This window comes from Taeniopygia guttata, chromosome 2 (genome assembly GCF_048771995.1).
Source record: "Taeniopygia guttata chromosome 2, bTaeGut7.mat, whole genome shotgun sequence".
Lineage (NCBI taxonomy): Eukaryota > Metazoa > Chordata > Aves > Passeriformes > Estrildidae > Taeniopygia > Taeniopygia guttata.
Genome location: NC_133026.1, coordinates 3,057,974 through 3,085,188, shown reverse-complemented (window position 1 = coordinate 3,085,188; position 27,215 = coordinate 3,057,974). Strand labels below are relative to the sequence as shown.

The window sequence follows — 27,215 nt, the reverse complement described above, 5'->3', positions numbered from 1 at the left end:
TTTTTCTCTCTTCCCCAGGCTGCAGGAGGCAGTGGGACAACATCACATGCTGGCCTGAAGCAGAGGTGGGAGAAATCGTGGTACGGCCATGCCCCAAGTACTTCAGATTCCTGACCTCCTTCCTGGGTAAGCAAACCCCAAATCAGCTCCACTGCTTCACTCCCAATGGGGTTTCTCATCATTCCACAGGGGGAACATCTCAATAAAGAGGGAGAAACCAACTCTTAGCCCGAGATAAAGGAGATTCCAAGCCATTAATGAATTTCCAAACATCAAAATATCCTCCCTGCACTTGCACCAGCATTGCTGTGGATCACAGGGATGCAAAATGGCTCCTGGTGAAATCCAAAAATATGGGTGTTGTGCAGTGAAAATTGAATCAAGCAGTGGAACAGTTGTGTTTGTTGTGCAAAATGAGCAGTTTGGTACGATCATTAATTAAGTCTCTGACAGAAAATGAACAAACTGGAACTGGACGTAATAAAGTTTTGGGTTTTTTCCTGCTGGAATGACAAATCCGACCACAGGTCAAGGAATTAACCTGATAAATAATGGACAATGGAGGTTAATGGAGAAGGCAGCTTAACTCACTGTTCAGGGTGTTCTGAGAAGCTTTAGTTTAAAACTCAGGTCTCAAGGGGCCGTGCAGCAACAGGGCTGATTGTGTCTCCTGGTAGTTTATAGTTATTTTTCACTATTTTTATTATGGAAGACATGAAGGCCTTAATAAAGAATTAAGTTCTTTTGCACTGGAGATGCTGCATTGAGCTGACCCTCCAGTTTTAAAGCTTTGTAGTGCAAACGCACAGGATAAATTAGGAGTGGGGGTGGGAACACGATATCACCCCTGCTCAACAGGCCTGGGCACTGCACTCATTAACCAGCACATGCTGATTACATGACTTGCCCAAGGCCACACCAAAATTCTTTGCAGAAACAGAAGGAAAATTTAAAATCCCTGGAGTGCTTTCCTGTGGACTCTTTGCTTCTTTTTTCTGTCAGGGTTGGGATTAAATCGCGAGACGGAATTTCATGTTGGAACTCAGATGTTTATCAGTTCTTATGTCTGTCACAGTCTCACAAACACTGAGTTAGATTAGATTTTTAGAAAGAAATTCTTCCCTGTGAGGGTGGTGAGGCCCTGGCACAGGTTTCCCAGAGCAGCTGTGGCTGCCCCTGGATCCCTGGGAGTGTCCAAGGTTAGGCTGGATGGGGCTTGGAGCAAACTGGGACAGTGGAAGGTGTCCCTGTCCATGGCAGGGGGTGGATGAGATGAGCTTTAAGGTCCTTTCCAACCAATCCACTCTATGTTTTTATGATTGAATGGTTTGGTCAGTGATTCATCTCAACCTGAATTAGCAATTTACAGTGATCAGATGAACAGCAGCACAAAAGTACCTGTTTGGTAAAGCACAGAGTGAGTTTCTTTGGAGAAAGCAGAGTCAGGACTCTTAATTTCTGCTGTTTGTAAAGCTGGAGTGTCTGTACAAGGCTGGTGGCCAGGACCCCATTAATGTCCTCAGAAATCTGGTCAGCACTGGCTAAAGACACTGTGGAGGTACCTGAACAGCTCTGGAGGTGCTCTATTGATGAATTTTCTGTTGACTGGAGTAGGAATGCACAGACCCTGAGGGCTCCACTCAGGTTTTCAACCATAAACATCTGGTGGCATTTGATAAATGTTGGAAGATCTAAAATCCATGAGGATTCCCCAACTGCTGTTAAGATATCTGTATTCAGGAACCCAAATTTCCAACCTCAAATGGCATTTTTATCAGCTGATTTTAGAGTTTTCCATAAGTCAGCCTATCTCTTAGTTGGTTTTACAGTCAGAGGTGAGGAACAGAGTCCTTTAGAGGTACAGTTCAGCTGGTGTTTAGATTCCCACTCCAGGATGAGTTTAATACTATCTGTAAGCCACATATTTCTCTCAAATTTCAACCAAAATACTGCAGAGTGGCTCTGGCAGATGGGAATGTCTTCCAACAGGATTGAATTCCGCCTCAGCAGAGCACCAACAGAACAACTGATGCCATTCCCAAAGCAGGAGCAGCAGCTTTGATTCTCTCTGAGTCAGACACTTTGTACACAACCATCAACAAACAGGAAAAGCAGTGATGGTCTGAAATAGAGGGAGGAGAAGATTTCCTCCTGTTTTATAGGATTTGTTGCAAAATTAATGCCATTAAATGTTGTGAAGTAGCTCTTCCTTGTAGTAGTGAGTGTCAGTGAGCAGCTTTAAGGAACTCAATCATCTGGGTAATGTTTGTGTCGTACTCTTTGATGCCTTTGCAGGAATGTGAAGGCTTTTATCAAGTTGTGAGGCAGAGAAAATCTTTTAAATGTATTTATAGCAGGAAAAGAGTGAAACACCAGGGAACAAAGAGTTAATGTGATTTTCCTGCCTCATGGAGAATAAGCTCTTCAAATGACTGATATCCCATCTCATGGTTAATAAAGGATAAAATGTCTCATGGCATTTAAAAGCCTTAAACTGTCCTGATGTCATTTGACATTAATTTTTTATGGCATTCGCAGACCCAGAAAATTTTCATTATTTCATGACGTTCGTCAGTGCCATGTGAGGGAGATGGATGAAAATATTTTTGGCACCTTTCATTATTAAGGTGCATTGCTTTCCACCCTTTGACCAGAGTGTTCCAGCTCTCTTTCCATACGTGGAAGATGACATTTGTAATAGGGATTTATGTCTCACAGTTTCTCCAAAAGCAAATTGTCCACTGTGCACAAGTTAAATTAGCACTGACAGTTTTAAAGCTTCAGCTCTGAGATTAATTGACCTAAGGGGGTGGGGATGGGCACAACCAAGCTCTGGAATCCCACTCAGCGAGGTGAGATCCATCTGAGTTTTGGGCTTGCCAAACTCCTTTTTTCCTCGGGTGTTCTAAATTTATTTCCCCTTCATGAACAACATTTTATTCTGCATTGCTTCTGAAACTGGAGCAAAAATTGAATAAAATGAGGATAGGGATGAGCAGAGAGCAGCAGATGAGAAGAAGCCAACACCACCTCGCTAAAGAACCCCAAAATGAACCATACCCATTATTTATTTGCTACAATGGTCATTAAAATACCCAAGAAGTTGAGTGTGGTTTTTGTGGAGATCACTGAGAACTTCAACCTGCTCAGGTGTCTTGCTGTCCTTCATATCAGAAAGGCAAAATTGCCTGGAGAAAAGGAGGCTCAGAGAGGGTATCACCATCCCTGGCAGCTCAAAACCATGTGGATGTGGCACTTGGGGACATGGTTTGATGGTGGCCTTGGCAGTGCAGGGTTAGTGATTGGATTTGATGATCCTAGAGGGCTTTTCCAACCTAAACCATTCTATGATTCCATGATTTATTTGCACCTGAGCTGTCACAATGCTTGTGCCATCCTCTGAAGGATTGGTGCTACCCCTCTACCCAATAATGTGCATCTTTTTTTTCCTAAATGTTTCTTGGACTCCTATAATTGCAGGATCAAAAGACCTAAAGAGAATTTCGTCCTAAAATTTGACAGCTCTGTTTTTAGGATGAGAAAACAAACAATTTACAAAATACGCCTAATCAAGGGGAGTATTTTTATTGTTGTTATTGTTAAGAAAGGGGAATTATCTGTATTAAGGATCAAGATCTTCACTCTTAGAAGTGAAATGTGCAGGAAGGGGAAAGGAAAATAAGGGAAAATTGAGTTTTGCCACAAAAACAGGGTGCAGGAAGTTTCAGGACACTGGACATGTGGCAGTACAATCTGCAGGCCAAGTAATGTGAAAAACAACCAAGGAAGAAAATTAAATTGGTCTTGTTGCTGTGCTGACCCAATGCCACAGGTTCTACTATGGCATGAAGTTATGAAATACAAAAATATAAAATAACATTAAACACTGGGCAGAAATTGCACTGAAGGAATGATATTGTGAGACCAAGGCTGAGGCACAGGAAGCAAATTGGGAAATTATCCTGCCATAACTTTCCCCACCAGTTTTTCCCAGGCCCAAGCACTTCAGCATTCAGCTAAGTGCAAGTTTCAAGTGTTTCCCAGGAACAGTGAGGCAGAATCAATAATAAAAATGAAAGTAGAGATGTGCCAGTGGGCTCAGCACTGTCTCAGGAATGGTAAATAACAGAAGTATTGCTGCTTTAATAGTTTCTGCTTGAAAAAAAACAATTTATGTCCGTGGAATATGATGCTAGGGAAGCAGGACTGATTGCTGGGCAGAGCACAGCTTTCCCTCTGCTTTAGAAGTTATTACAGAAAAGGGCAAAGAAAGCAAGAGGGGGGCAAAAACCAACACCCCTGAGCCATGATTGACCTCAGATCTCTTTGTCTGAATTCAAACTCCCATTAAAAGCCAATAAGAGGGTTTTTTCCAAGATGATCAAAGAGGTAAAACTTCACCTGTAATATGAACTTTCAGACATGTCTCAGAGTTTGAAACAGATGAGAGGCAGAAAGAAATTAAGAGAAAAAACCTAAAGAGCAAGACAACATCTCTGTGCATTTATTCAGTTCATCCATTCAGTGTTTAACTCCCACCCAGATCAAACACCTCTGATAAAGAAAATGTTCTGGTTTTATCTCTGTTCTACAAACTCCTCCCTCCTCTTCTGCTGTGTCATGAATAAATCATGGAAGGAAATTCCTCTCAGTGACAACAAGGAGGTTCCCTGACCATGTCAGGGAGGTTGAAATTGAGCTTTAGGGTCCCAAATAATTCCACGATGATTTCATGATTCTAAATTCTGAGACAAGATTTGCTTGTGCAGCCTCCATCCTTGAAGGATTCGAAGAATATCCAAAAGGCATCTGGTCATGCTTCCACTTTAGGTGACCACACCTGAGCAGGAGTTTGGGGCCAGATGATCTCCAGAGGTCCCTTCCAACCTCTGCCATTCTGGGATGCCATGAAAGCAAAGAGCATTGAGCTCTTGCAAGGCATGATGAGGTTATTTTTTAAATAAATGAGACTTAGTTGTGGATTTTTCAATTTTTTTTTTAATGGAAAACTTCCTCTCATTGCTTTTAGAAACAGACACACCAGTTTGACAGTGGTAACATTGATAAATTAAATACAAACCCCACAAAAAAAGCCCAGATTAATTAATGGCTTTAACTTACACCACAAGAATGAGGGGACTCTGTTGTCTTCTTTTCTCACAACACAGAGGAGAGCCTGGAGATACTTCCCATCTCTCAGCGATTCAGGAGTGAATTTCCTCCACTCTGCATTTCTAATTACACGTCATTGTAAATCCCTGGTCTGCTTTCTCATTAAATCTCCAGGAGTACAGTTTGAAAATGTTAGCTGCAGTCTGATAGGAAATGGGAACATTTAGGAAATCTAGTGAACTTGGAAAGACTGGAGAAAAATTCTAAGTGCAGAAAATTTGTGGTTTCTGATACTGTCATTTTCAATGTACTACAAATTTTCAATGTACTCCAGATTTTCAATGTACTCCATTGGTGCTCATTTTAGGGGGAACTTGTGTTACACAAATTAGTGAGAAAGAGCTCTGGAAAATGGCAAAAACAACTTCTGGTGCTTTGAAAAATTTGCCTTTCCATTGACAAATAATTAGACTTTATGACCAAAGTCTGGAAAAACCAAGAGCCAGTGAGACCACAAAAATATCTCATTTTCCTAGGGATCTGTGGCAGAGCTGGGATTTGACATTGGAACATAAAAATCTGTGTGATACTTCAGTTTAACCTGAGCCTGTAAACCTCAGAGGAAAGCTAAGCTTGTGGGGCACTTTCCCAAATGTTATGCTCATTTTCAGTATAGAAAGTGATATTTTAGATAGTAGTAATTAGAAATGTTATTTGGTCTGAGGAGAGACATCATCCATTACTTGAGGCAAACTGTGGTGTGATAAAATCTTTGTTTTCTAACCTTCTACTTCTTGTATCTCTCAGACATCAGGTGAACATGAGAGGTTTTAGAAAGGTGTCTTGTATCACACCACATGTGTGAATTTCCGCATTTAAAAGTGACATGAGCAGCAAAGGGTGGTAGAAAAACTTCTCTGGGAAATAAGTTTCCCTAAAGTCAGAGGTTTTTTGTTTTTTTTTTTTTTTTTTAATCCCACTGATGCTTTGCCATTGTTCTTCTTTCTACCTTGGTTTCCACATCTGCTAAAGCATTGGGACAATTTTTGAAAGTATTGAGAGAGGTGAGAGTTTTTAAATAATCATAAAAATTTGAGGAAGTGCAATTGAAAAGAAGAAATATGAGAAAAATAAGCTGAAATAAACACACCTTAGGTGTTTTTTTAAGATCACCGTGAAATCTTAAGCCATCCTCAAACAGAGATTTGAGCAGGAAATGGGAAGCAGTGAAGTTCAGATAATGGGATCCATTGTAACAAAGAAGAAATAACAGAAATTGCATAACCTCAAGAAAGCTGAAAGCACTGAACAGTCATTGATTTGTTTGCACAAGATCCTTTATGATCCTGATATGAACTCTGGTGGGAAGAGCTGCAAACAGTGCAGGGAAAGCCTGAAACAGCAGCCCACGGAGCTGGGCTGAACTGCTTCTTCTGGAGCAGCTGTGAAAATGAACAAAGGCACCTTCGAGAGCCCTCCCAGACTCAGATCTACTGCAAAAACAGATTAAAGGGGCAAGTTTAATGTCGAAATCCATCTGTCACAGGGACTGGAGAAGTGCCTTCAGGCAGGGGACTGTCTGCTGCTAATTTCAGTGCAGAACATGATCGGGAAGATGCTCGGATGACTCAAGTGTCAGAAATTGCTGGACACAAATATTTTTGTGACTCACAACTGCATAATTGATTTGGAAAACTCCCATTTGCAGGAGTTTTCTTACTCTTGTGTGCAAAGAGCTCCATTGTTGGAAATGTTTGCAAAGCTCTTTGAGCTTCGCTGGTGTCGTTTTTCACCTTAAGAAGCAAGGTTTGACTTCTGTTTGTTCTTTCTGGTGTATTGAATCATTTTCTTTCAGTTTTGTGTGGTGAATGACACCAGTGGAATGCCACAGTGATGGGATCTTAGTGAGGTGTGCACGGTGGGAACTGGTGGTCAGAGAAGGTGCTGGGGGAATTTACAATGTGCTGTTGGGTGCACTTCTGCTTTGTTATTTTTTGACAAACCCATATCTTGGCCTTTTAGCCTACAAACCTCTTGGGGAAAGGCTTGTCCTGAGTGCTGGTCTCTCCTTTTGCTGGATTAAGCTGATGTAGATTTGAGGTTCGGCTGGGACAGGAAGCAGAGATGTTTTACAAAGTGAGAAGTGCTTTGCTCTTACAATCCTGGGTGGATCAGGCAGTTCTGAGTACCAAAGAGCCACGGCAACTTCAGGTTTGACAGTTTGGCTGAAGGAATGAGATGTTCTTGTGTTAATTAAAGCTCTCTTTAACTGGTCAGAGGCCCCAGGCACTCAGTGAGCTTGACAGTCCAGGAAGTCTTACTGCCCTGGAGTAGTCAAGTTGAAACAGGCAATACAGGCTGTCAGTGTGTGTGGATTTTCTCCTTTCACAGCCAAGTTTTGAAGTGTTTTGTTCACAAACCAGAGTGCAGTACATTTCCCAGGAATCACATTTGATCAGGGCTCAGTTGTAGGCAAGGTCTGAGTGTGGAGGACTGGATTTAGTTCCCAGACCCCCAGCCTTATCTGCGTGCTGTGAAATGAGCGCTTTATCTATCCCTGTCCTGGCTTCTCACAGGCACAGTGAAAGGCATAAATACTTCACTGCTCTGTTCAGATAAAAATTTTCCAGGAACAAAGTCAATGTGACAATAAAACATTCAAACAATACTGGTGCAGTGCCAGGAACCAAAGGTCTGGGTACAACTTGCAGCATGGTACCACTGGAAGAGATGTTTTGTGTGCACCTCTGTATTAAAATGTACTTTTTTACTGAGGTCTGGACTTTAAAACACAAGGGATGCCTCCTATTTCCAAACTCTGTGTAATATGAAAAATTAATAGCAGGGAAAATGTATGAGAGTTTTTCTCTAAGTGTTACAAGAAACGTGCTTTGGCATTTATACCACAACAGGCAGAAGTTGTTTTAACAGTGAGCTGAAGGTTTCTTTTTAAATCATGTTTTTTTTTTTCCCTTTTCTTCCAGGGAATGTGACCAGGAACTGCACAAGCCAGGGCTGGTCAGATGTGTACCCTGCACCCTACGCTGTAGCTTGTGGATATGATTCCAACAGCACTCCAGGGGAAGAGGTCTGTAAACCTGGATGGGTGGACATGAAGATTTAACAGGGATTAATATCCAAATTGTGTGATCTTCCCATGCCCAATTCTTCCCATTCCCCCTCTGATTCCTGCAGAGAGAAGGATGTCCAGTGACATCCTCTTGAGGATCCTTGGAGTTCAAATGTTTGGTCAAGGAAATGATGTCACAGACTCACAGAATTATGGAATGGCTTGGGATGGAGGGGAGCTTCAGGATCATCCCATTCCACCCCTGCCGTGGGCAGGGACACCTTCCACTAGACCAGGCTGTTCCAAACCTTGAGCACTTCCAGGGGTGGGACATCCAAAATTTACAGGATGTCAGGACCGGAGAAGATCAGACCATTGTCTGTGTGATAACTTCAGGTGTTTTATTTTCCACAGCACACTTTGAAACAAGCCTTCCACATTTGTCTTTATGCTTAAGTAGATACGGTGATTCCAGTCTTTTCCATGGCAGCACAAGCATCTAAAGCTCTAAAGGGATAAAAATTATATTTTGATGCTTTACAGATCTAACCAGCTAATACCTAGCTGTTATATATTTGCTCCCATATCTAGATATTTGTTAGATATGTCGTCCCTTCACTGTAGAGAACACATATTTTCATGAAACTTTACTAGATTTTGATAGAAAATCTGAAAGTTCTCTGGGATATTGTTTGTGTAGAAATTATCAATCGCTGACCTAGGTATAATTAGCTTTACAGAGTATTGTCATTCCACAGGAAGGAGTTTGTTACTGGTTTGCTGCATGCTGAGACACGAAGGGTAAAGTCTAAAGAGGATAACAAATGTTAGAAGCAAGAGTCACCTCACCTAACTCAAAGTTCAGCATCTAATCTAAATTAATCACCCGTAGCAGTCCCATAGTCAATAAGAAAAAGATTATGGAAGAAAAAAAGTTATAGTTCACTGCAATCATACATTGCAGTATTTATATCTTTATATAATAGGTTAATATGTTTATATTAAACCTCTACTCATACTTTTTAGTTGTTGTTGCTGTTTAAGACATACCTCAGTGTTAGTGAATGTTGAACATAGGCATCTCAATAATTAATTAATATGTGTTTCCAGTATTTAAAGGGGGCTTACAAAAAGGCTGGAGAGGGATTTTTCACAACAGCATGGAGTGATGGGACAAGGGGAATGGTGTTAAGCTGGAGGAGGGCAGGTTTAGATGGGATATTGGGAAGAAACTCCTCACTGTGAGGATGGTGAAGCCCCAGCACAGGGTGTTCAGAGCAGCTGTGGCTGCCACATCCTGGGAAGTGTCCAAGACCAGGCTGGAGAGGGTTTGGAGCAACCTGGGATAGTGGGAGGGTTGGAATGAGATGATTTTTAGGGTCCCTTCCGACCCAATCCATCCTGGGATTCTGTGACTCGATATGGTGAGAGGTCTCTGTGCACGGTCACACATTGCCAAGGCACTCCAGGAGTTCACAGGGGATCTGAGCAGAGCTGAGCCAGCTCTGAGTGGGAAAGAAAACAGAAAACAGCAAAGGCAGAGGTGCATAAAGGACTTGAGGGCTGTGCTGAAGAGAGCCTCAGTCTGCCTTCACATCCTCAAGTGTCCATCCCTCAGACTGAGCTGCGTGCCTGCAGAAACCACTGCTCCAGCTCTGCTCTGCAAGGACCCCCAGCCAGAGCTCTGCTTTGTGTTCCTGCTGCACAGGGGATTTGGGAATTCCTGGGACATGCTCCCGCCACCCAACGGGTTGAGGCATTGCCAGAGCGCCCTGTTACCAGGAGAACCTCTATTGTGTTCTTTAAATTCTTTCTTAATTATTTTCCCTTGCTTTCCACAGTTTTTCCTTTCTGTTAAAGTCCAATTTGTGTGAAAGGTGGCTGAGGGGGGTGAACATGCCGTTGCAGCCTGTGAAGAAGAATAGATTTTTGTTCTGTTGTTGTTGCATTGGCAGTGAGTTTGGGGAGCAAGAAGTAAAGGGAGTAGAAAAACCCAGCGGGCTGTACAGGACATGAGGTTCAGGAAAGACTGATAAGCTTACAGGAGTAAAAAAAACTTCATGAACCTTTGGTCTCGGGTCAGAAACAGCAAGAAAAAAATATGAAAAATAAAAAATGGCAGTGTGTAAGGTTTTAGCAGTGAATTCTGGCAGTTCCTAAAGCAGCAGATGATGTAGGGACCAAAGTGCTGCTCTGGGGTCCATGCAGGGATGATGAGCCCTTCTCCAAGCTGACCTTTAAAAGGTGAATTAGCAAATGGGGAGTGGGGTTCTTATCCTGCTTCTCTGTCAGATGTGATGCTCTTCTCCCTGCTGTGCTTCCACCTGCTCAGAGGGGCCACCCCGGAGTTATTGTGGTTGTTTTGTTTTGTTTTGTTTTTATTTGCTTTGCTCAGGGCCAAGATTAATGTGTAGAGATGGTATTTTGTGTTTGAATTCAGATGTTTATTCTTTCTTATTAATATTGTAGTCTTGTAAGTTGTGAGTTTTACAGTATTTCACTAATAAGTTACCAAATGGCTTCGTATTTATCTCTATAAAGACTTTTAAGGAAAAACTATCTAATTAAGAAATTATACTTAAATTATTTTTATTTTTAACTTAATGACTACTTGTGTTCTGCAATGTGGACTTTTCTATCTAACTTAAACTCATGAAGAAGAAGGTGAAGAAGAAGGATTGGCTACTGCTTTAAAACTTCTATCTTGCCTTATATATATTACTATATTCTAAAACTTTAAGCTCTAAGTTTTCCACTATGTGATGTTACAGACTTCTATTTAAAATATGCACTCATAATATTTGTGTTAAAGATAATAATAATAATAATAATAATAATAATAATAATAATAATAATAATAATAATAATAATAATAATAATATTTCAATAATGGAAGCTTTCTCTACAGCTTCAGGTCCAATTCAGTTTTTCTTGAGGATCTGTGCCTTTCAACACAGAAAATCTAAAATCCTCAGTATCCAGGGTTCCAACATCAGGTCTCTGTAGGTTCTACCTGAAAATAGTGAAATAAAGAGACACCTCCAGAGGTCAGTTCAGCCCACATTTCTCTCCAAAGAAATTTCTTTTCATTTACTCTCCAGGGAACCCCTTTGTCTTTGGACTGAATGCTATGAACCCCAAAACACTTGGCTCCTGAAAGACTTTATATCAGTATTTCTCTTCTTTTTTCTCTCAAATTTGTAAATGTTTCCCATTGTCAGCCAAGGGACAAATTTTGAGGTTACTGAATAGAAACCAAAGCAAATAAATCTCAGTTAATCTCAATTTAGCACCTACCTCAAATAATTGTTATTATCACACTCATGTGAAATTAAGCAGAAGCTTTTAGAAGTCAAAGAGACAATGATGAATTTGCCTGATTTCAATCTGTAACACAGTCAGGCATCCTGGCATGCATTGCCTTCACTTATCTACATCCCTTTCTTTTCTAAAAAGAATATTTTATAATCTGGACCGTGAGTGAAATTTCAATTCCATTTAGGAACTTGGGTCAAATTCTCCGCTTTGACATCTCTGAAATAGGAACCAATTGTCATTAGCAAGTGCAGTGAGGAGTGAGAAGTCATTATGTGCTGCTTCCAGAACAGAGATGACCCCACATCCTGCATTAAAGCTGCATGCAAACCATCCTTCTCTGCACAAGAATGATTAGTCACCATAAAATATGTGGGGGAAGCAGGGAATTGCTTGTTGAATAACACCAGCAACTTTCTGTGCATCACATGCTCCTGGAAATAACCCTAAGAAGCAGAAGGCCTGTTTTTCTCTGCTCTCCTCATGAAGTGTGAGACCTCTTCCTCCTACAGTCCCCCACCAGGATCTTCTTCCTTCTGCTGGCCAAATCTTTCCTGGAACAGTTCTGCTCTGCTGCCATCAAAAATAAAGATAATTGAGAAAGATGAAATGAACATGAGGGAGGTTGACTGCTTTAATTACAAACTCCAGGAAGGCTGGAAAGAAGACTTTATCTTGGGGGTGCTGGTGGATGAGAGGCTGGACACGTGCTGACCATGTGCACCTGTAGCTCAGAAATCCAGTTTTATCCTGGGCTGATCCCACATCCTGGACAGCAGGGAAAGGGGGGATTCTGCCCCTCTGCCCCCTCAGGTGAGGCCCCACCTGCAGAGCTTTATCTGGGCAAGACCAGGCAGATAAATTGTCCCAAAAACCTTGAATTATCTATTCAGAGTGACCCAAAGCTCTCAGTGATGTGTCTGGAAGGACACGGTGCTTTAACCACCCCTGAGATCTGTGGTCAAAGATATGACCAGTGGTATCTCTGAAAACTCTCTTGTTTTAACACCCCTCCAAGCTGGCTTGTGCAAATGCTAAGGGATTGCAACTCATCCCAGCCTCCCTGGTTCTGTGAAGTACCAAATACTTGCCAAAGCCTGTGAAAATAGCACATAAAAATGTCAACTCTCCATGTTAGGGAAGAATATTTCTCCAAACAAGATTGGATTTAGATTTTCTGTCTAACCTGCTCTTTGTGGTTGTGGTTGTTTGGGTTGTTTATAGAAGCTGGTGAGAAAGAAGGAAGAGGAGAGTCAATCAAGAGCTGAAAAAAAAAAATTTCCATAAACTGAGTTAGAGCCTCATAATAATTTAGATTTTTTTTTTAATTTATAAATGTCTAAATATTTTTTTCCTTTTTTTTTTTTAAGTTGGAAATAAAAACCCATTGATTTAGAGTGTTGTTAGAGAGCTTTGGAGCACTTATTTGCCCATTTTATTTAGACTGAGATTCCCTGTTGGATCCAAGCCCTGTGGTGCACTGTTCCTCTGTGTGCTGTCAAAGAGAAAAACCATGAACCAATTTCCAGCTTAATATATATTTCTGAATTAACACTGAGAACCTTTTACTTACCTAAACACAGTGTAGATCCCACAAAAGCAAACCAATTTCCCAGACACTTCTGCCCTAAGACCTTGTTAATAAAATTAATCTCACCGCTCTCACCACCGACCAGTGTCGTGCACTTGTTAGCTGAACATTGGTGGCTCCTGTTCCACCAGGTTTTAGGCTGTAGCTGTCTCTGCAGGTGTCAAATCAGGTTCCTTCCAGCAGGAACCTTTCCCTTTTGCAGCTTTAACCCAGGTTTGGAGTGACCCAAGCCCTGCTGCAGCTCCATGAGTTCTCCACACTCACACCGGCGGTGTTTGAGTCACATGCGCTACTGGATGGGATTTTAAAGTGTAAAGGAATCAGAGGTGTTTTAAGAGAGTGGAGAAGTGTTGGAACTCAAAATGTCACTCAGACATTTTTGGAGGTTCCAGGCCCAGTTCAGAAGCATCTGAGATCCTGGCAGGCAGCTGGAAACAGCTGTGATTTTGGATTTGAGCCATGGAACGATTTACCAACCTTGCAGGATGAACAAGAAGTCACAAAAGTTTAGATATTATAATAGAAGTAGTCACAAAGTAGAGGGAAGAATTTTTTTGTGTCATACAGGGGGGTTTTTACTTTGTACATGGGGGTCAGAAGTTTTAAGATGGAGGGATTTTTGGCCCGTCCTGTCCTTCCTCTTTCTTCTTCCTTACCTCCATGTTCCTGATGATGTTGGCACTTAGACATTGGTTTAGAGTAGAAAAGCACCATTTAATATAGGTAGTAGGTATTGGGGAAAAACTGTAAAGATTTAACACATAATATATACCATATAAAAGATAGCAGCAGCTCCATCAGAGAAGGATGATTTCCTTATCCCAGCAGTCAGTGATGCTTTGTTTAGGATTTTTGGACCTCTTGGAAAGCCCTGTTTTCTTTCTTTCACACCAGCAAACAGCATTCTACGGAACGGTCAAGACCGGCTACACCATCGGACACACCTTATCCCTCATCGCCCTGACGGCTGCCATGATCATTCTGTGTCTCTTCAGGTAAGGCCACCTGTTGGAACTCAAAATGTCCCTCAGACATTTTTGAAGGTTCCGGGTCCTGGTCAGAAGCATTTGAGACCCTGGCAGGCTGCTGGAAACAGCTGTGATTTTGGGTTTGAACCATGGAATGAGTTACCAACCTTGCAGGAAGAACAAGAAATCACAAAAGTTTAGATATTATAGTAGAAGTAGTTACAAAGTAGAGGCGAGAATTTTTTAGTATTGTACAGGGGGCTTTTTACTTTGTACATGGGGGTCAGAAGTTTTAAGACGGAGGAATGTAGGCCAGTCCTGTTCTTCCTCTTTCTTCTTCCTTACCTCCATGTTCTTGATGATATTGGCACTTATGGATTGGTTTAGAGTAGAAAAGCACCATTTAATATAGGTAATAGGTATTGGGGAAAAACTGTAAACATGTATCACGTAATATATCATATAAAAGATAGCAGCAGCCCTGGGCGGGGAGGGAGAAGAAGAAGACACCAGGCAGTGAGGGTGTCAGAGGTGTGTGTGCCTCTGCCTGAGCTGCTGACCAAACCACAGCAGCCCGAGAAGACAATCTTTTAGATAACTTGCAATAAACTACCTTGAGACCGAACAACAAGAGGCTGCAGAGTTTTTCTTTGGGTTGGAGGAGAGACTTTACCACCACACGGAACCCCTGAACCAGACCAGGGTTCCGACACCCACCAGCACAGAAAGGCACAGGGAAGGGAATGACTCAAAGTCTGGACAGGCTACGAGTGTTACAGGAAGATGCCCAAGATTTCTTTCAATCTGTGTTGGATAGGGAACAAGGTTCCTCCATCTTTCAGTGTCGCTGTGTTTTGGCGCGTGACTTGTGACATTTTTGTGGGAGTTGTAATCCAAATCTAATTATTTAGGTGAATTTATGTCATCAAAGGCAGATTGTTCTATGATAGATCTCTGTTAGTGGGTTACAGTCTCTAGAGTCCTGTATATGGATATCATGGAAATTCCACCTAAAGTAGGTACTCAAAATGGTATCCAAAATTGCATCCAAAAGTATCCAGGATCAAAAAATCCCAGAATGGTTTGGGTTGGAAGGGACCACACCTTAACGATCATCTCATTCCATCCCCCAGGCAGGGACACCTTCCACTATCCTAGGTTGCTCCAAGCTCCATCCAACCTGGCCTTGGATGCTTCCAGGGATGGAACATCCACAGCTTCTCTGGACAGCCTGTTTCTTCCCAAAGTCTCTTCCAAAAACACTTTCTGCTGTCACCCTATGGTGTGACAGAGACACACAGGACCATTTACACTTGCTGGTGTCCCTGAGATAAGCACAAGTGTGGCAGATAAGATGCAGGGCCTTCAGGAGACCCAGGACCTCATGGATGGATGGACAGATACTCTGCAGCTCATCAAGTGGCATTGGAACCCCAGATTGCAGCAAATGGATTAAATCTTGCTTTCTATTTTTTGCAATAGATTCAGGCATCTAAATTTGGGTGCCTCCAATGGAGAAGTCTGCATATACATTATCTCCTATTATAAATTAATTTATATAAAGGGAGATCATCAAAAAGCTGAGCTGGAAGAGCCTTTTGGATGAGGCTCTATCTCTCACGTAAGACAGAGCACATTTTCTAGTGTAACTCACACCAAGGCTGGCCTCACCCTTCAGGAATTCAGCACTTCTCCTCCCATGTGCTCTCTCCACTCCTCTTACCATGGAGGAGTCCATCAGATACATGCCAATTCCCTCCAAGAGGTACAAGGTGCCAGCCAGGCTGGTGAAACCATTGAGGATCCTGTTTTGTCTTGGTGGCAAACAGCTCAACTTGACTTGCCCTGGCCTGCAGGCACAGAGGACTCAGCTCAGCCCCATTACCTTGCCATCATCAGAGATTAGCAGCACAACCTCTGCCAGCGCCCAGTGGCTCGTTAAGAGGTGGTAATTTAAAATCGCTGCTCAGTGAGCTCTGCTATGGTTCTGGTGTCTGTACAAAGTACCCATTTCCAGACTATTAGGCTTTTCACTTTAGCTGATATAAACTCTCTCTTGAAAAAGCCTCCTACTTGATCAGAATTCATCTTCAAAATATTAGCAGGCAAGGGATAGAAAAACTCTGGTGTAGTTCTCAGTATCATTAACAACCAGTAATTTTAAAGTGAAAATATAGTTCATACTGCTCCAGAAAGTCTGTAATATGCGTTAATTCTGGCAACAGATGCTAAGAATTTATTTGTCTGCTTGACGAAACGTTTCACTTTGAATAGAATTATTGCAGCAGAAACATTCTGTAGAAAAAAGCCCTTTATCATGAGCACAGTCTGCTCAGTCAAAAACATTTCTTTTCCAGTGGAGAGCAGTGGGATGGAGCTGCTTTCTGTCATCCTGTATTTTTCCCTGTTTTTCTGAGGATTGAAAAAGCAGCAGTACTGCTACAGATACATGAATTGCCACGTTCTGTGCAATTAAAGAGAATTAAGTGTATTTGTGGTGATGTTTATCAGACCAGAGCCTGCCCCAGGGCTTCTAATGTTTAATTGTGACTCTATGTCATGGTTGAAGAAACATGTAAATATAAAAAAAAATGCTTTTGAGAAGATTTGCTATTCAGAAATGTTTTGTTCCTTTCCAACAGAAAACTACACTGTACTCGAAATTACATTCACATGCACCTCTTCATGTCCTTCATCATGAGAGCCATCGCAGTCTTCATCAAGGATGTCATCCTGTTTGAAAGTGGGGAGTCTGAGCACTGCTTCGTGAGTTCAGTAAGTAGCCTCAAAACTTCCACCTCATTTTGTTGCCCCTCTTAAGCAATTCACCAAAATTGCCTTGCAAATGCATGTGTGGTGGTACTTTCTCACTTGAAGGGAAAAAAAGATAACCATGATTGCTGCCATTTGACTTATATGGAGAAGGAATAAATTGATTATCAGACTCTGATAATCAATTTATATACATTTTATATATGGTCCTTTGCATATGAAAAGTCCTATATATTTTATATATTGTCCTTATATATAAAATGTATATATATTTTTATATCTGGTCCTTTCTGAAGCTGGACTTGATGGTCTTAGAGGTGTTTTCAAACCTTAAGGATTTTATCAGATCAAACCCACAAGTGAGGTTGTACAAGATTTTGGGGCTCCTGTGAGTCCTGTGTCGATCTCCCAGCCACATGCTCATTTCTTGGATATCCTGGTCAAAGGAGGTTTGTGTTTAGGGATTCAATAAAATGGGAGTCAGATCCAAATTCACATAACTCAGTTATCTGTGGGGTGAGTACTTACACATGAGCTGTGTGTGTTACGTGCATCCATAGATAGTGGGCTCTAATTAATCTAATTAATCTGTTCCCTGAAGTCTGGAATGCTGTTCAATCCTTTGGGAGAAGGCACCTGCATGTGGGTGATTCTCTGGGCTCCAGTGACCAGATTCCTGCAGGACTTGAGGCAGGAAATCTATGTGCAGACATCATCATCCATTTTTCATCTGAATCAGTGTCCCACGCTCGCTGTCTGCAACTGTGAGATTTCCCTACTGGGATGATAAATAAGGGGAATAAAGGATTTTGGTTATTTTTTTTGCCTTTCAAACTCAGTGTTATCAGCTGGAGCAAACATTAAGGAGGGAGAAGGGCTGTTTATCTAAAGGCAACATTGACGTAAGAGGACACCAGTCATGAATAAATTTAGGCAGGAAATGGAAATCACCGAAATGCAGAGATGTGATCAGAAGTTATGCAGGGAAAAAAAAAAATTAAAAAAAACAAACCAGGAACCCAGAGCATTAGATGAACTGCTCGCTGATACCTCTGGACTTGTTTTTTATGTCATACACCACCAGAAGAAAATATTCTCTTTCCCATCCACCCAATTTCTTCCTTGCTTTCCTGTATCCTTACCCTGAGTTATCCCTGCTGTTATAATGATCTTTCTGACTGAGCATCTCTCAGTTAAAACCCAGAGCAGCCTCCTCTCAGCTTTTCCCAAGAGCTGTGTGCAGCATGATTCCTTTCCCTGTGTGCTTCTTCCTCTCTGTGATTCACTAGGATCTGGATTCTTGGAATGGGATTTTCTTGTGAAGGTCCATGAATGGGTAGAAAGACATGGAAATTGGAATAAATTGCCACAATTAATTGTCAATGCCAATTGGCAGAGGAGCCAAGCCAGGACAGGCCATGGAGTGTGAACCCACCTCTCATCCCTGTGGGAGTTTGCACGGGATTTTCCTGGATCAGGACTGAGGCACAGTTGCAGAGAGCTGAATGAGAAGTGTTTGCTTCTCATCCATGCAGAAACATTTCTGGGTGTAAATACAGAATTTTCCTGCAGAATCCAGAATACCTGCACTTTCAGGTAGCCCATGGGTACAACATTTTTGTGTTTCTCCCCATAAGAAGATTTTGGAGTTAATTGCCAGCTCAGGGTGAATGGCTGGATGATACATAACAGTTATAAAATCATTTGGGATAAATCTGTCTCCACCACATAAGGCTGAGCATACCCTTGCAAAATCTGCACCAGTCTTGAACCAGCATTTTGGACAACATTTTAGGCCACAGTCTAAAAATACTGACACAAAATGCCTCTCCTAACATTCATCTGTTATCAAAAATTGTTATAAAATCCATTGTGCTCCTGTGGGCTTGGTTGGGTTGGGTTAGGTTGGTTTGAGTTAAGTTTGTGCTTTGAACTTGCAGGATAAAACTTGATTTGGGAAACCTGGTACTAACTCATAGAGTCAGGATTTTATGCACAATTCACTGAAGGCCATGTGTGTGATGGATGTGGCCTTGAGCTTGTTCAGATTTGAACAAACAATTTGCTGAATGCTCTCACTGCTACTCTTTAGAACAGGGAGAACCCAAAGCAATAAAAGTGTTTCATTAGACGAGGAAGTGCCACACTCAGTTCCTTCAGGGAATGAAAGGGTAAAGACATCCTCCTTCCAGAACAGATTTAGGGCTATAAAATCCAAATTAATAGAAACCTCTCCCAGCATTTCTACCAAAGTCCTCAATTTGATATTGCCTGCTGCAGTAAGAAGACTTTAAATTATGTTTTGTGCTCTAGCCACACAAAAACACATTAAGCTCTCCACCAGCAAATGTGTCAATGCTTCAATCAAGTAGGAACTTCAACACAAGAAAATGTTTATGTAATAAAAAAACCCTTTTTAATAGGCTTTACTGCATTTTTACTTAATTTTACCTAGTTTGGGACACTTCAGGTGTGGTGTTAACTCTCCACCATTTTAAACTCAATGAGAATTGCATTGCTACAGAATTCAACATGAAAAAACACCCTGAAAAATTAATTTATTGAGCACTTATATGGGCCACAGTGTCTGAGAATGTGGCTGTAATAATTTCAGGGCCAGTGCAGCCAAAATTTAAAATATATGTGATGAGCATCATTGAGTGATGGTGTGAGCCAGCACAGGGTGATGTTTGCAGAGTGATGGGCAGTCCTTGGTCCTACTTCGTGGATAAACTCTCTCCTGGGGGAAAGAGAAGTCTTGCTGCTCGGGTGAAAAAATCAACCCATTTTCATTAGGCAGAAAACCTGAGCTGACAAGCAGGGCTGGTTTTTTTTATCACTAAATGGAGCAGGTTTAAATGATTTTAAACCCAGAACCTGCACAAGGCCCCTTGTTCCACACCAAGGAAGCTCAGCACAGGTGTCTGTGTCACTCCTTCTCTTCCCAGGTGTCCCAAACCTGTTAGATTTGTTTCTAGGCACAAGAATGAAGGAATTAATACAGCCTCAAAGCCTGAAGAAGGAGACACAAACCCACAGAATACAGAGAATTAGTCCCATTTCCTTGTATTCCAAGCGTCAGCTCAAACAATAATACAAAAGATCCTTCAAGAGACATACCAAATTCTACCAATTAAGCAGAGATTAGAAAATAAAAAAAAAAAACATTAAAGGAAGGCAATTTTGACATGACATCAACACAAATAATAGCCATACCAATAAAATAGGGCAATCAAAATACGAATCCCAAATAGATACCACTGACACACGACATAATTAAAGACTTGGAACAAACAATTAAATAGAGCAGCTTAAGCTCTCCCTACTTCAAGCAACAATTAAAAAACACTTTTAATAATTATGATCTAGTACCTTATGACTGCAAATATACCACCACAATCTTAACAGATTCATAATACGTACTATAAGAAGTCAAATAAAGAACTCTCACCAAATTAATAGAGACCTATACTAAAGCTCAAGTCTCATGGAGAATCCTTAGACAGACCTCATCCAAAAGTGTATTTTTGTGGGATTTTCCAGTAAGAAACAAAACACTGCAGGGAATTTTCTAGAGGGGTGTGATGGCCACGCACAGGCACAACATTCTGCTCAAGGTACCACGAGGACACCAAACCCACTCCCTCCCTCTCTCTCATAAAGTATTTATGTAGCTTTTTAATTGTAATTATAGATAATTGAATCATCCTTTTGGCTTAAATGGATTAAAAACAGGCATCTGCTTGAGTGTGTTTGTCAGATGGGGCTTTAAGCACTTGGATGTGGAGGTGATGAGGCTCAGAGGGCTCTCTGGAGCCACCCACTCGGACTTCTTCAATAATTCTTCAATTCAACTTCCCCAGTATTGGTTTTGACTCACTCAGGTTATATTCTGTCTCATGAATTGGTCATTTCTGATGGAAAACTCACTGCATGTTGCTTTGTTACATCTGCAGATTGTTCATTGTGCTTGAAAAATTGCACCATTTTACAGTCTGGATTTGCCTTCATTTTTTTCAGGTTTTGTTTTATTTTGTTTCGTTTTGTTTTGTTTTCCTGCCAGACTCAAGAGGCCTCCTCAGAAATTTTAGTTTTTCTCACTGATTTCCTCAGGTTTAATGCCCTTCCCTCTTGGCATTCCCACAATTTATCTTCCCCTTTCCTTCTCTCCCTGGGGAACACCCTGTAAAAAACAACAGTCAAAACAACAAATGTGGTAGAAGGATTGAACTGAACACTTCAATAGTTGTTTTATTTCATTTTTTTGTGAGTTTAGGGATAGGTTTTGATATAGTTTCATTACTGTCATATCTGGATGACATAATAATGACGAACCACTTACATTTCCAGCCCTGCTGAAGACAAAGCCAACAGTTTCCTGTAAACAAAGATCAGATTCCACAGATTAAATTCAGGCTGAATTTTTTCTGAGCTCTGCAAGTTTGCCCTTGCTGGAGATTCAGCCAAGGGAGATCACATCATTTATCTTTTCCCTTTTATATTATACCAGTAAAAAAAAAATTCCAACACAAAAATTATTCTTTGCAAAGGAGAGTGGGAGTTCAGCAGTTGAGAATTTACATGCATATCTCATATTTTCAGTGTAAAAAATTGGTGGCTTTTTACTTTAATTCCCTCAGGACAAACTGATAACAGCTACAGGCCCCTAAATGAATTTTATTTATGGATGTTGAAGACAGATGCATTTTCATTTCTAGCAGTGAGGCTACTCAGATCTATGTGGGAGCACCACAATATGCAGGCTGAAGGAGAAATGAAACAGTAGAAGGTTTTTTATGCACTTGTGTTAAAGCAAAACAAATATTAGAGAGACAGTTGTTTCCTTGGGTGATATCTGATGATCACTGCTACAATCTAAGGTTTACAGAAAAACAGAGGGGGAAAAAAAAGAACAAAAAAAAAAAAAACCAACCAAACAAACCCTAGAGAAAGGTCCTGTAAATAATGAAAAACAACAGAGAGAAAGCAAAGGGAAGGAATGGAGGCAGAAGGAAATAACCCAGGAATGGAGAAAGAAGGAAATAACCCAGGAGTGGAGAAAGAAGGAAGTAATCCAGGAGTGGAGAAAGAAGGAAATAACCCAGGAATGAAGGAAGGTCAGATTGACAGAGCTCTGGAGGAGGAATTTTATTTACTTAAGTGATTCTGTAATCCCAGACACAGCAGTGTCACCCTTATGGGCTGGCACCTTAACACGCCAAAAAAAAAGAGGGAAAATGGGAAAAGTGTGAGGAAGGTCTTTATTAAAACCCGACCACCTTCTCTTTTTAGTTTGTCCCTTTGTGGTTGACTTGGCTCGCTGCTCATGAGTGCCTTTATCCTGTGATTGATGAGCACAAAACAGGCACAGCTAACCCATTTACCAAGATAATTCTATTTTTACACTTGAACTCAACTCTGAGTCATCTGATGCCCAGGTTAGGCCAGCCAGAGCTAATCAGCATCTCAGAAATACTCACAAGACGGCTCCCAAAAATCAAACAGGAATTCCTATGAGACAAAATAGAAAGGCTGAGTCCTTCAAGACTGACAGTTACATAACCTTTATTAAAATCAGCAAAGAGAAATTCTTAAATAGCTTTGAGGATCACAGTCATGGGGCTTAAAGTTGCTTCTCATGGGAGGGAAAGCAGAAGTAAGAGTTTCTTCCTGAATCCTGAATCCAGTGTTGGATTTGAAGAGGCCTGCATGGGAAGTGGGCAAGGCATGAAGAGCAGCCATGTGCACCACGTTTTTCATCAGTGTAAAGTGGTACAACTCCATTTGTTTTCATACAAAATTTACAGGTATAACTCCATTTATTTTAATACAAAATTCACTGGTGCAACTCCATTTGTTTTAATACAAAATTTACAGGCATAACTCCATTTATTTTAATACAAAATTCACTGGTGCAACTCAATTTGTTTTAATACAAAATTTACAGGTGCAACTCCATTTACTTTAATACAAAATTTACTGGAGTTATTAAAATAACTTCATTTATTTTAATCAGTGCAGGTTCTGCCCCTGCCATACTTTGCACATGAAATAGAGGCTGTCTCGTGTAATTTCCTTGTAAATCCTAACCTCATCCCTGGAAGTGTCCAAAGCCAGGCTGGACAGAGCTTAGAGCAGCGTGGGATAGTGGAAGGTGCCCCTGCCCATGGCAGAGGGTGGCACTGGTTGATCTTTAAGGTTTCCAACCAAAACCATTCTGGGATTCTATTTCTATAAATGCCTTGCCATTTTCAGCTGGCTTTCAGCTGGCACTGAGGAGGTGAGAGTACAGAGAAAAACCAAGTTTAAATCAGCTTTAAATTAAGTTTTGTGACTTTGAATTTTACATGACTTTGGATTGAGCTCATTCTGCAGAAATAATTCTCTAATGAAGGATACAATGCTCCATGCTGGTGCATCAGTGGCCCAACCTTGTTGCAGGTGGAAGAGGCACAGGAAAGAAAGAAATAGAAATAGAAATAGAAATAGAAATAGAAATAGAAATAGAAATAGAAATAGAAATAGAAATAGAAATAGAAATAGAAATAGAAATAGAAATAGAAATAGAAATAGAAATAGAAATAGAAATAGAAATAGAAATAGAAATTAATAGAAACTGATCCAAAAGGTTCTTCCATATGTCTCCATCGCTCCACACTTTTGATGGGAGCAGGAAAGTCTTATCTGGCTGAGGCAGGGGGGCTGTGCCTGGGTCAGGCTGTACAGCCCAGCTCGTCCATCTGGGAATGGCATTTCTGCTTTATGAAGTGGTAACAAATCCACAAGCCCAGACACAAATCCATGTTATAATGGCTTCATAAATTGCCCAATGACAGCTGACATGAGGCAAGTATTGCAGGGCATGCTCTTGGGGCAATGATGGGTGCACAAACATGTAATGGATTGTGACCTGAAGGAAAGCAGGTTAAGATAAATGGAATTAATTAGACACTGGCAAGGCTTTAAAGTGCCCTTGCATAATGTTTCTGAGGCACCATGAGTGCAGAGCACGAAGTTAACAGGGAAAATGAGGGTTTGGGACCTCTTCTTCCTGTGCCTGAGGCAGGCAGGGACCATGAATCCAGTTAAATTGATCTGCCTGTACTGTTAATAACACATTTTTACACTTGGAGTTGAAGACTCTGAAAGGTTCATCATCAAGACATAAGATTACTATTCCCATGAAGGTCTTTTATTTTTCATAAGTCCTGATAAATCATAAATTGCTTTAACAGAGACTTTCAGACTGGAGTCCTTGCGCTTCCATCATGAGCCACTTTGCTTCTGCCAAGATGGTCTTTTAAGAATATCTTGAATCACATTTCTTCATTCATAGATATTGTTCTAAGCATCCTAAATTTCTGTGCATCTCCCAGGAAAACCTGCAGAGCCACCCACTAGTGCAGCAATTTATTGTTTGAAATTCCCTGCTTGTCAGTCCCGTTATAGGGAGGGAGGGAAGGAGTCAAAGGCACCCAATTGATTTAGGAGGAGTTTTCTCGTTTGAGTTTTCATTATTGAACATAAATTTTGTGGGGCTTTTTTATAGCCCACCTGTTTGAACCCAGTCTACCACTGCAATTAAACTGAGGGAAGAAATTAAAGTGATGGCTTTTTGCCAGGCAGTCTGGCTTGTTTGTTTTTAATTTGCTTTTTTCTGTTGTTACACAAAAGGTTGGGTGTGCAAAGCCTAAGTTAGCATAAGTCAGTTTATTTTTTTTTCTCTTTTTATTTCTCCTTTTCTTTCTCTTTTTCCTTCTTCTTTCTCTTGGTGACACAGTTTAGTGATGGCCTTGGCAGTGCTGGATTTACAGTAGGACTCAATGATTATAAAAGTCATTTTCAAACCAAATGATTTTCTGATTCTGTGATCTAAAAGTTAAAAGCAGAGAAAAATCCCCCATGAAAATGGAAAACACGTGTTTGGAAACTGAGTCCACCCTGACATCTCCATGGCACATACACAGAAATTAATGGGTCATGTTTAGCCATGGACAGAGCAGTGAGATTAGAAAATTATTGGGAATTTGACACTTACATGAATTCCAGTGCCATGATAGTGAGATGGGGAATTAATCACTTTGTGTAGCCTTACAAGCAGAGCAATTATTTGGCTATTGGATCATTATTACAGATTTCATTATGCTTTGGTTAAAGTGGATGTCTCAACAGAAGGGGTGGAGTGGAAACAGCTCAAAAGTGATATATTCCTGAATTTAATTATGATTATGAGTGTCTAAAGTGGAACTATAGTTATGGACAGTCCCTGTGCTGGAAATTCTTAATTTCAGCATCTCCAAAGCAGGCAATACCTGGCCAGTGCTGTCCCATCTTCCAGGTCATGTGTGGGGTCTAGGAAAAGCTTTTAAATAAGGTCAAGGAAGCCTCTTTGACCAGGCTGGGGAGAAGATCAGCTCCTGTGTGGCAGGCACATTCTTCTCTCTCAGGATTTTTCATAGAGGAGCACAGAGAGAATAAAAACAATTTCTATTTCTGCTCCTTGTTTTTCCCATGTGGAATGTGTTTGGAGAATTGTTTACCTGGGGTGATTGCTTGGTTGGATTCTGGTGAGGATTGTTTGAGCCTGATGGACAATCCAATCCACCTGTGGCTGGACTGTCAGAGAGGGCCAGGAGTTGTGAGTGAGTTAGAAATGGGAGTTAGAAAAAGTAGGTTTGTAGTTTGAGTATCTCCTTTAAATAGTATATTAATGTATTATAGTATAGTTATAATAAAGAAATCATTCAACCTTCTGAGCTGGAGTCAGACATCAGCATTTCTTCACCTGCATTTACAATGCTCCTGCTCTTTGCAATTGCAGCACCAGTCAGTCAGCAGCCCTTCCACAGGTCATGTCTTCTGGGCAACATAAAACAAAAGTGCTGGATAAATCTGTCACTGGGAAAATGAGGTTTTATCAGTCTTCTATATGGAAGACACCTGCAGGAATCTCAGTGTAAATCTCTTCCTGCTGCAGTGCTGGTGGTAGCCCAGGTAACAGTGCCAAAATACTTAAAGGAGGATTTTGAGGTCTCAAGGTTTCATGATTGATGGATTGAGGCAAATCTGAGCCCACATTTTTTGCTGGATATCCCAACTCCATAAATATTGCCAGGAGCTGCATCACTGACCAGCATTGCATGGGATGTCGTCCATATATCTTTAATCTGACTTAAAGAAGTGTTGGTGCCCTGCCCCAAACCTTCCACATGGCAGGAAGCCGCAGAGGGAGGAACATGGGGTCTGCATAGGAGTTGTGTCCACACACAGGACAGGTTAGGCAGGGTGGGACCTTTAGAAGGTCCCTTCCAGCTCAAACTACTCCATAATTCTGTACAGGGGGAGGGACAGGTGATGGGGGATTCTCGTGGGGCAGTGAAACTCCAGCGCTCCCAGTCCAGCTGTGGCAGGTGGGGTATCAATCACCCACGTGCTCCTTTGTACTTCCTTGGTCTAAATCCTTCCTGAACCCAAATCCTAAACCTGTAACAAACCATATCCCCGCTAAAAAAGGCAAGGGAGGCTTGTGTTGGCATTTCTGTGGAGTGATTGCTTTTTTTAGAGTTTTATTGCATTCACAGGAGGCTGATCATGGATGTTTGTGTACCTCAAAAACTCAGACCAATTCTCATCCAGCTAAGCTGGTCTTATTGAGCTTGAGAAATTCATCAGCTGGTCCAGACTGACAAATTTTAGGAGCTATGAATGAGCTATTGCTACTGAGGAGAATGATATATGTATATTTAGTGAAGATTAATCTCTGAGCTAATTACTGCCTCCAGCATCTGAACTGTATTTTTATAGGTGGGTCGTAAAACTTGTGTAGTGACCAGCTGATCCTCCTAAAAAATGAAGAGAAAGATGTTTTTCTCAGGGCTAACATTGCCCAAAAGTAAAATGTGCTACTGGGCACAAGGAAAAAGCCTGGCAGTGTTGTTTCTGTCTTGCTCCCACCCTTGTGTCCCTTCTCTTTGCCTCTTCCTCTTGAAAGCTCTTGAGCAGGTCTAAGACAGGCTCCTCCTCAAGCAAACTATAAAATAATCAAAATGAAATTTTCTTATTGACTGTGAGGAATCTGCAGAAAAGTACAAATGTGTTGGGGTCCAAGAGTTTGTCAGGAGGACCAACAGCCCAATGCCTCGTTGGCTGGAGGCAGAGCCCTTCCCAGAGCTCAGCCATTGGAAGCACATGTGGAAAGGGAGGGATTTTCATGGGAAAAGCAAATGTCACATGCCTGATGCAGCTCTAATGAGAGGAACAAGAAAGAAGACATAAATCAAGGGAAAAACCATCTCATTGCACGTCTCCTGTGGACACGAGCAGAGCAAGATCCCTGAGGAAAGACAAGGGAAAAAATTGTAAATGAGCTTGTGGAAGAAGAGAGAGT

General features: G+C 41.2%; 1 protein-coding gene across 1 annotated transcript in view; it reads left to right on the top strand.

Moving 5' to 3' along the window:
• The window catches only part of VIPR1 (vasoactive intestinal peptide receptor 1), a 114,066-nt gene that overhangs the window by 62,044 nt on the left and 24,807 nt on the right, over nt 1-27,215 (top strand). The window contains exons 3-6 of the mRNA XM_030264178.4: nt 19-126; nt 8,097-8,200; nt 13,983-14,083; nt 16,699-16,831. Of these exons, the coding sequence (XP_030120038.4) occupies nt 19-126; nt 8,097-8,200; nt 13,983-14,083; nt 16,699-16,831 (446 nt within the window). The remainder of the gene's footprint in view (nt 1-18; nt 127-8,096; nt 8,201-13,982; nt 14,084-16,698; nt 16,832-27,215) is intronic.